Here is a 9,658-nt window from a genome sequence, read left to right as displayed (position 1 = left end):
GGATTCTCTAACTACTGTTTTATGTGAACTCTTAGTTATTTTAGCTTGTCTGCAAAAATCACATTTTTCAAAATCCTTTAAAGATAACTTTGGAATTAAACCTAGGTTACTTAAGCTTGAAATTACATGTTTGTTCATATGATAGAGTCTAGCACTCCAAATATTAAAATCACACTATATGTAAGTAGAAGGAGACATTTTATTGAATTCAACATTTAATTTAAAAATGCCATCAGTGGCGTACCCTTTTTCAACAAAAATACCATTTTTAGAAATGGTGTACAAATATGCCCCTATAGACTGAGTAAACCCTGCCTTATTGAGAAGAAACCCAAAAACCAGATTCTTCCTAATTTCTGGAGTGTGCATGACATCCTTCATAATTAAGGTCTTCCTAGAGGTGAATATTAGTTCCACATCTCCAATACCAGCAACATTAGTGGTGTGGGAATCTCCCAACAACACTTTCTTATCTTCAGCAGCAGTGTATGTTTTAAACATAGCACGATCATAACAGACATAACGTGAGGCGCCAATGTCAATCCATTATCCATCTGATCCAACAACAAGGTTGATTTCAGTTATCATAGCAATGAATTGCTCTTTTGTCAGGTTAGCCTGATTAGAAGGGCCAAACTTGCTTCTACACTTGCGTGCCATATAACCCTCTCTCCCACAATAAAAACAGAGAAAAGGTGGGCGAGGGCCATTTCCAGGAGCTGGTTGCTGCCTTATAATTGGGACCTTTGGAGGATTCTCATTCTTGTTGCTGGTTTTTAAAGTGCGATTCTGATTCTTTAGTTGTTTGCCATTTGTCTTTAGAACCGCTCCGATGAATTTCTTTTTCTTGTTATTTTCCACAAGAAGAACTTCATCTTTCTAGTCTTGATTTCAGGATTCCTCCTCAAATCTAAGGCGGGTAATCAGACTTTCTAGAGAGAATTCTTTCGTTTTATGCCTGAGAGAATTTTAAAAATCTTTCCAAGTAGGGGGCAGTTTGTCTATAATAACAACAATTTGAATTTGTTCATCTAGGGACATACCTTCAGAGATAATCTCGTGAGCAATTTTCTGGATTTCATGAGATTGAACTTCCACTGATTTTTCATCTGTCATTTGATATTTGAGGTAGCGGCTAACAGCATACGTTTTGACTCCAGCTTTCTCAGTATCATATTTCTTCTTAAGAGCATCCCAAATCTGTTTAGCAGTTTTGTCGTCAGAACCTTAGTAATCATACATATCATCAATAAGTCCATTGAGAATATAATTCTTACATAAGTAATCATTATTTTCTCGTTGGGTCAATTCAGCAGCTTTCTTATCCTTTTCTGTTTGGTCATCTGTTTCTGGAACAACAGGAATTTCATCCTTCAGAACGTTTGCAAGCTTTTTCGTGGTTAGAAAAAATAACATCTTTTGTTGCCATCATTTGATGTGACTTCCCTCAAACTGAAATGGTTTGTTGTAGTCAGAAGCATGTGATCTTGTCCCAGTGATTTCGTCGGTAGATATGGCAGTATGGTGACGTCTTAAAATTGTTATTTTTGAATTTCAAAAACTTTGGAAAACAATTTATGCCACCGACAATATTACTGGGTTGAGTCGCGGACTAGTTCCTTTTACTAGGTGGTCATGATTCAGTTTAATAGAAAAATTGAACCAAACCAGAACCTAATTTAGTTATTTAGAACTAAACTGAATCCTTTGTACTCTGAATAAACTAAACTGATTGGTTAAGTTGGTGCACTGTTTTAAAATTTCTAAACTGAATTTTTCTTTTTTACGAACACGCTTTTTTCTGTTAGTTTTCTTTGCACAGTAACTCAAATTTGTTGATGGTGAGGGTGGCTAATCATACGCACGAAGTAAGCCGGCGAGTATTAAAAATAAACTTTTATATATGCTATCAACCTTTTAGTTATAAATGTATTAGGCTTAATTGCAGTTTTGGTCCCCTATTTTAGCTGATTCGCAAAAGTAGTCCCCCTATTTTGTTTCTCCCCAGTTTTGGTCCCTCAAACAGAATTTTGGTCAAAAACTTGTAGCTGAAATCTATGATTATAAATGGTGTAGTACGACTTTAAAAAATAAAATTTCATCAAGTTTTAGACCAAAATTCTGTTTGGAGGACCAAAACTGGGGAGAAACAAAATGAGGGGACTACTTTCGCGATTCAGCTAAAATAAGGGGACCAAAACTGCAATACGTGTGTACATAGAATATATTTTGAAAATTTATCTTCTTTTAGAAACAATCTTTATATTTAGCTAAATATAATAATAAGTGTATCCTAAGATTATAAAGGTAAATTAATTCTTGTTGACTCGATAAAATTGTTTCCTAAACTAAAAAGAAAAAGTTCAAAATAGTTGTTGTGGGTAGGGGTGAGAATAGGTCAGGTCAAGCCAGACTTTGAAATGTTTGACATAAAATTAATTTTTTTAGCTCTAAGTCTGATCTACGGTCTATGATAGACTTTTTTTTTTGCCTGACCTAACCTTTTTAAATGTTTGGTCTGACCTGAAAGCCTATTTAAAAAGCCTTATTCACATGTAAGGATGGGAATAGGCTAGGCCGTCCTATGGCCTGGCCTACTTATGGCCTGGCCTGGCCTGGCCTGTTTAATAAAAAAGTCAGGCTCAGACTGTTTTTAAAGCCTATTTATGTAAATAGGCCAGGCTCAGGCTTGTAAAAAAACCTATTAGGCCTGACAGGCCGGCCTATATATATTTTATATGTATTTCATTCTCTATTTTTTCTTCTTCTAATTTCCATTGCACTCACTCCAACAAACATGTATGAAAACAACATATTTTTTTTATAAAAACCGATATTATTTATTTGTTACTTTATATTTTATAAAAACCAACACTATTTATTTGTTATCTTTATATATATTATTAGTATATAAATTTAGAAACCCTAATTGTTTATTATTACTGAATATGAGTTTGTTTGAGAGGTAATATTCTGAGTTGTTTGAGAGGATTTGTTTAGAGGTAATATTCTGAGTTGTTTGAGAGATAATAATAGGTGCGTTTGTTTCAATAAAAAATTTGTTCTTTTAAATCAAAAACTATTTTTTAGGGTTTAAAAGGTATTTGTTTCATATTTTTAAAAAATTATTTTGTTAGAAAAATCATTTTTTATTTAATATATATATATACATATACACATTAGTATTGGTATATGGAGAATCATATAAATTGATATGTGTAGAGCATCATGTAGCTATAGATAATTGTTTATTTATTACCTTTATATATATATATATAATTACATGTTGCATGAGAGGATTTGTTTGAGAGGTAATAATCTGAGTTTGTTTGAGACCATTTGTTTGAGAGATAATAATAGGTGCGTTTGTTTTAATAAAAAATTTATTCTTTTAAACCAAAAATCATTTTTAGGGTTTAAAGGGTGTTTGTTTCATATTTTTTTTAAATTATTTTGTTAGAAAAATTATTTTTAATGTGAGTAAGGCTTTTAAATAGGCTTACAGGCCAGACCATGATAGGCCGTAGGCCAGGCTCAGGCCGAAAAAAAAGTCTATCATAGGTCGTAGACCAGGCTTAGGCCTCAAAAATTCATCGTAGGCCAGGCTCAGGCCTTTCAAAGTCTGGCCTGGCCTGGCCTATTCCCACCCCTATTCACATGAAAACATTTAAATGTAATATTTTACATTTTCTTTTAAATAGACTAAACTATGCCTTTATATAAAAGGGAAACTAATAAAATTATAATCAAATCTATTAAAATAATAATTAACGCGCTGCAACAACCTTCCAAGAAAAAAAAATGAATTCATAATTAGTCCTATACACATATCAAGTTACATGCTCTGTTTATACCAATTTACATGATGTTCTACCGATACCAGATATGTTCTCCACATATCAATACCAATGTACATATTTATATATATTAAACAAAAAATAATTTTTCTAAAAAAATAATTTTAAAAAAATCTGAAACAAATATTCTTTAAACCCTAAAACATGATTTTTGATTTCAATGAATAATTTTTTTCTTGAAACAAACGTACTCATTATTACCTCTCAAACAAATATGGAACGACTACTGAGTGATTACCTAATTGAACGACTATCGAATATGGAATAACTGCCGAATATGGAACGACTAATGAGTGATTGTCTAATTAACAAACTTTAAAATAAGAAATAATAATATTAATAAATAATAATAAAAAATAACATTAATAAAAAATAACATTAATAAATAATAAAATATACATAGATCGGTCTGTCAGACTTAATATGCTTTTTTATAAGCATGAACCTAACCTATTTAAATAAATTGGCTTTAAAAATAGTCCGAGTCTAATCTTTTTATTGAATAGGTTAGACCATACTATAAGTAGGTCAGACCATAAGAACCCCTAATGAACGGGTCTAACCTATTTTCATCCTTAATTGTGGGATTGTTGGATATTACAAAAACCATTATCAATGTAACATCTAGGAAATTGGTTTTTAGAGTCTACGGTCTAAAACTGGGTTGTTGTGGAACTTTATTAAAAACCATACTTTCTATGCACTATCAAAGAGTATTTAGAGTCTATGGTTTTTGTTTTTTGTTGTCTATGCATAGTAAAATTGTTGCCGGTAGAAGGAATAGGCAATGCCCTTAATTTACCACGGCTACGAAATTGTTATAAAGGCAACGGCTTTTTTCTCATTTAACAGAAGTTTTTTCGTGTTGCCATAGACCTAAAACGTTGCTTTACTCTTCAACATTATGTTAGCAGTTTCCATCACATTAGTAAGTAGTTTAGAAAACACCAGACTGCTTGTTTTTTTACAATTGGATCGGAGTAGATATTTATACTCAACAATTGGAATGTCAAAGAATTAAAAATACATGTAGCATTTAGTTTACAACAAAAGGCGAAGAAGAAAGGAATAAGTAAAAGCAAAAGATTAGAACAACATTTTGGAGCCGTGCATTATCACTGTTTGTAAAATTGGTCAACATCACAGAAGAAAACACAAATTTTTACCTTCCATCTCCAAGAGTCTCATGAAGGATGGATTTAGAAGGATCATTTGGTGAATTGTCTGCACCAGCAATTAAGGTGGTACTTGCTGTTGAATTGTAATTACTTGTATCTAATCCCAATATTGAAACGTCAGTCATGAAGCTGCTCACATCGTCAAATTTCCAGTCAGTCAAGTATCCAGGCCTCGATGTTACAGTGCTCACTTCAATATCTCCAGAAAGCATTGCCACCACACGTGACATGGACGGTCGTAAAGTTGGTGATGTTTGAGTGCACAAAAGTGCTATTCCCACAAGGCGTTCGACTTCTTCTTTGTTGTATTCTGATAGTTTAGGATCTACCAAATCATTTATGCGATTCTTTTCATGAAGTTGCCAAGCCTAAACACAGCACCAATAACATTAAGCTATGTATCTAAAAGTGATAAACAGTTGAAATAGTTTGAATATTCAATGCACAAGTTGAAGGTATGTTGTGTACTATTTGTCAAATGAGGACGTCAAAACCCCTACTTAGTTTTCATAACATGGTGACAATGTGATAGGAATAATGCAGATGTAAATACCAATAAACCTTTAGTGGTTTATCACAGGACAAACAATAGAAAATAATGATGTTTCTGTTTTATGGTTAGTAGTTACTGTTTTATAGTTAGGTGGTTAGTTGTTAGGTAGTGCTTTTGGATCCTATCCATTGTATAATCAACCTATAAATAAAGGCTCCCACCTCTTTGAAAGGATCTTTTGCAAAATTAGAAATTGAATAATTTATACCATTGTCAATATTATCTTGTTTAAATAACCATGATTGAGATTATATTCAAACTCGTTGGTTGCAATATCAGAGTGGAAAAGGAACCTCATAAAAAAAGTGGAAGCGGAAGTGTTTGAATTATGGATTATAATTTTACAATTCTAAAATATTGTTTTTCTTATGATAAATAATAGGGTTATTAAGAGAAGAAATATTTCTTCAGATTTTTCTGAAATTCAAAAATTCAAAGGAAGCAGGAAGCAGAATGCATACCCATTCTAGAAGATATATCTTTTCTCCTTCCAAACTTGAATCAGAATTTGGCCTCCCACTAACTAACTCAAGAGTAACAACACCAAAGGAAAAAACATCTGCTTTCTCTGTGAGGTGTCCACGCATGGCATACTCCGGTGCAAGATATCCACTTCATCACGAGATTTAGAGTTCATCAACGGTTTAATGTAATTTGAAACATAATATACACAAATAAAATAAAATATTTATAAATCATGAAAGTAACAAAAGATGATCAAGTGTTAATGACTTACATTGTCCCAGCAACACGAGTGCTTATATGAGTTTTTTTATCATCATATAATTTGGCCAACCCAAAGTCAGATATTTTTGGAACAAGCTCATAATCGAGTAGAATATTACTAGCTTTCACATCACGGTGCACAATTCGAAGCCGTGACTCCTCATGTAAATATGTCAAACCTCTTGCAACACCCATACAAATATCATAGCGGGTTGACCAATTGAGAAATAAAATATTTCCTGCCAAAACAAGCCAACAATCTTTTTAATTATAAACAAGAGAAACAAAAAAGTATATAAGCATTCATATATACATTTTGAAGAAAATTATCATATTATCATACCAAACAATGCTTGATCAAGACTCTTATTTTCTAGATATTCATAAACAAGAAGTCTTTTACTCCCTTCAATACAACATCCGTATAATTTGACAAGATTACGGTGTTGCACAGCAGATATGGTAGCAATCTCAGCAATAAATTGGCTCTTTCCTTGATGGGATCCTATGGATAATTGTTTCACAGCAACAACTCTTCCATCGTTAAGTGTCCCCTATAAGAATTGAAGATATTCCCTTTATGAATGGATTTAGTAGTTTATTTGAGTGTTATTTGAATCAGTATTAACAATGATAACCTGCAGTAGCATGCTATTCTAATACAGAGACACCAAATATTCACCTTATAAACAGGTCCAAAACCTCCCTCTCCAAGCTTATTGTCGCGATTGAAGTCACTTGTAGCATTTTTTAACTCGTTGTAGCTAAAAGTGTTTGGCATCGTATCAATGCCTAAAAGCTCTGCAAAAATTAGTCACAATATCATAGTTTAGAATGTTATGGATTAAGATAACAAATCAAACAGTAGAAAAAGACAATTATTGTCAAGAATGTATAGGACCATCATTTCTTTCGACTACAAACACCTAAACATATAGCTGTGTTCTATAAAAGATCTAAAAAGAATCATTATGCAAAGATATACACTATGCTGCTTAGTCAACAATAACATCTACAAATATGCAAGAAAACATACAATTCAATTAATCATGTAACAATACTATACAGTGAAGTGATAAAAATTTATTACCTTCATCTTCATCATAGAGTCTTCTTCTCCGAATGATATAGAAAATGGCAAAAACCACAAGAAAGCATACAACTCCAACACCAGCAACAATTCCAATTATTAGACCAGCTTTATTATTTTTACTGCTTGGAGGTTTGTTACTAACGGTAGGTACGAAATCTATACCAATTAAATTACAAACTTAAAAAAAATTCTAGATAAAAGATTATATGCTTTAATAAGACAGTTAATGAACATTTGAACTACATATTTTTATTTTTGAAGTTTTACCTGGAGAAGCACTGATGGCTTGAATCAATGGTCCATAAGTACCTTGGCCAGGTATACAACAAGTCCCCTTTCCGGCCCAAAAAAGATGGATCTCGAGATAATTTTCTTTCACTTGAAACCTAAAATGCTTTTGGACGGCTTTGTAAGAGATGCCTCCAGCTTCTCTTTGTATGTCAAAATCTTTCAAAACAAGGGTCCCCTGAAATATTAGAAAAGATAATAGTGGGTTTCAATCATGTCTTTTTGGCCTTGAATGATGGTAGAGTGTAGATTACAACACACAAAATATGAACGTGGTAGATGATATAAAATTATCGAAGGCACCTTATTTTTATGACCACTTTATCATATATAATGTCTGATTCTAATTTGGAACTTGGTGTAAAACATTAGTAACTTTTGTGTTTGAAGGTTTTGAACAGCTTTACCATGTTGAAACAATTCTCTAAACGACAGCTTACTAAGGAAATTAGAAAGATGCTCCAAAATAAAATTTTAACATTATACTGAGGGACACTTAACCACGAAAGCTACCTCAAAAGGTTGGATTTGGATTTAGTGGAGTCACACTGCATCCTGTCAACCACATTTGGATCGTCCGATCAAGATACAACATGAATATGATCTAGATTTCATTTCATATTTTGATTTTTTAATCTAGAAAATTTGCATTAAAATCTAGAAGGTCCGATCTTGATCAGTTAGTTCAGTGTAGTTGACTGGCAGTCATGGGGTTGTTATTGCACACAACCTAGATCCCAACAGCTGAGGATTCTCATAACCACGTAAGCACTGCTTTGATTATATCTCTAGTTATTATGAGACGTCAACAACTCAAATACCTGGATATAAATATCAAAGACCCGTCTGCCGAGGCTTTTCCATGTAGTAGAATCCAAAATTGCTGTTTCCGCGAATTGGAGGGTAATGTTGTAAAAACCATTTTCTAGCCCGAGACCATAATATCTTAATGATGATGCAGAGAGCCGAGCAGTTTGGAAGAGCTCTGGATTCAATGTACCGGTGAATTGATTAGACACAAAACTTTTGAACAGAGGATTGTTGCTCCCGGTAAATATTCCAACATTACTAACAGCCCATCTATTTGTATCAGTAACAAAGTATGTAGCAGGACCAAGTGTCTCATTTTCCATTTGATATATAGTTCCATCTGTAGATCTAGTTTGCGGACCGCCGCACTTGATTGCAAAGTCAGAATCTGCGTCCCAGGTAAGAGATTAATCGATGGTAAAAAACTCGGTTAGAATCTGACTTGTCAAATAAATGTCAAGGCCATAGTAGGAAGAGTTCTGTTTAAGCACAAATTGTTTTCTTTATCATTGGTTTATGTATTTTCAGTATTTATGCTACTCTTACTAGTTGTATTTCTGTTTCGTGAGTAGTAATTTTTTCCTAGTAAACGAGATTTTCTCCTCAAAATCAATCTTATTTTTTAGTATAATTACAGTTTGTATCATAATTCTAGCATACAATCAACAGTTATATACACCTAAGCATATAGACAGAAGAGTTATAAAAAATAATTAATATAGGCAAATGAATGTAATAAAACACTAATAATTAGGAAAATCTTCTGGCAAGTAATTAGTTTCTTCTACAACTACAATAGTAAAACTGAACGAGAAGGCACATCAAAATTGCCTCATTAGAGTTCAAAACCTAATTTACAAATTACAGTATTAATAACGATAATGTTAAATTGTAGGAATCTATACAGCAACATAAATTACCCTTTCAGTCCCTTAATTTACTTTTACGTTTTACTTTGACTGCATAAGTTTTTTTTTCTATTTTGATCCTTAAGTTACAAATGTTAGAAACAATAATAATTTGCATGATCATCATTCTAACAACTAATTTGAGATTATACTTTCTTATTATTTTCATTGTCTCACAAGAAAAACTAGCTTATAGTGAAACTTACATCTTCCAATGCCACGACTGCATGGAAAAATTTTCTGAA

The 9,658-nt window shown here is 32.6% G+C and overlaps 1 protein-coding gene across 2 annotated transcripts; it reads right to left on the bottom strand.

The window, feature by feature from the left end:
- Nucleotides 1–4,790: 4,790 nt before the first annotated feature.
- Nucleotides 4,791–9,652, bottom strand: LOC101498839 (probable LRR receptor-like serine/threonine-protein kinase At1g56130). 2 transcript variants are annotated; one of them, XM_073364776.1, is made up of 9 exons: nt 9,620–9,652; nt 8,517–8,893; nt 7,675–7,873; nt 7,405–7,563; nt 6,997–7,115; nt 6,658–6,868; nt 6,325–6,553; nt 6,050–6,200; nt 4,791–5,403 (listed from the first exon to the last, which is right to left on the bottom strand). In XM_073364776.1, exons 2-9 carry the CDS (start codon nt 8,826–8,828, stop codon nt 5,020–5,022), a joined length of 1,764 nt encoding a protein of 587 aa, XP_073220877.1. In that variant the 5' UTR covers nt 8,829–8,893; nt 9,620–9,652; the 3' UTR covers nt 4,791–5,019. The 2 variants fall into 2 exon arrangements, with proteins under 2 accessions (XP_073220877.1, XP_073220878.1); XM_073364777.1 differs by lacking the exon at nt 7,405–7,563.
- Nucleotides 9,653–9,658: the final 6 nt, after the last annotated feature.

This window comes from Cicer arietinum, unplaced genomic scaffold, assembly GCF_000331145.2.
Source record: "Cicer arietinum cultivar CDC Frontier isolate Library 1 unplaced genomic scaffold, Cicar.CDCFrontier_v2.0 Ca_scaffold_5899_v2.0, whole genome shotgun sequence".
NCBI classification, from domain to species: Eukaryota; Viridiplantae; Streptophyta; class Magnoliopsida; order Fabales; family Fabaceae; genus Cicer; species Cicer arietinum.
This window is presented reverse-complemented; position numbering and strand designations above follow the sequence as displayed.

What these genes read in the sequence shown, in the direction of transcription:
- LOC101498839 (XM_073364776.1), bottom strand. Translation starts at nt 8,828, where the DNA reads ATGGAAAATGAGACACTTGGTCCTGCTACATACTTTGTTACTGATACA. An exon ending in TCTTTGATATTTATATCCAG is followed by an intron (nt 7,874 to 8,516) that starts GTATTTGAGTTG and finishes CTAATATTTCAG; the next exon opens with GGGACCCTTGTTTTGAAAGA. An exon ending in GTTTTGGACCTGTTTATAAG is followed by an intron (nt 6,869 to 6,996) that starts GTGAATATTTGG and finishes CAATTCTTATAG; the next exon opens with GGGACACTTAACGATGGAAG.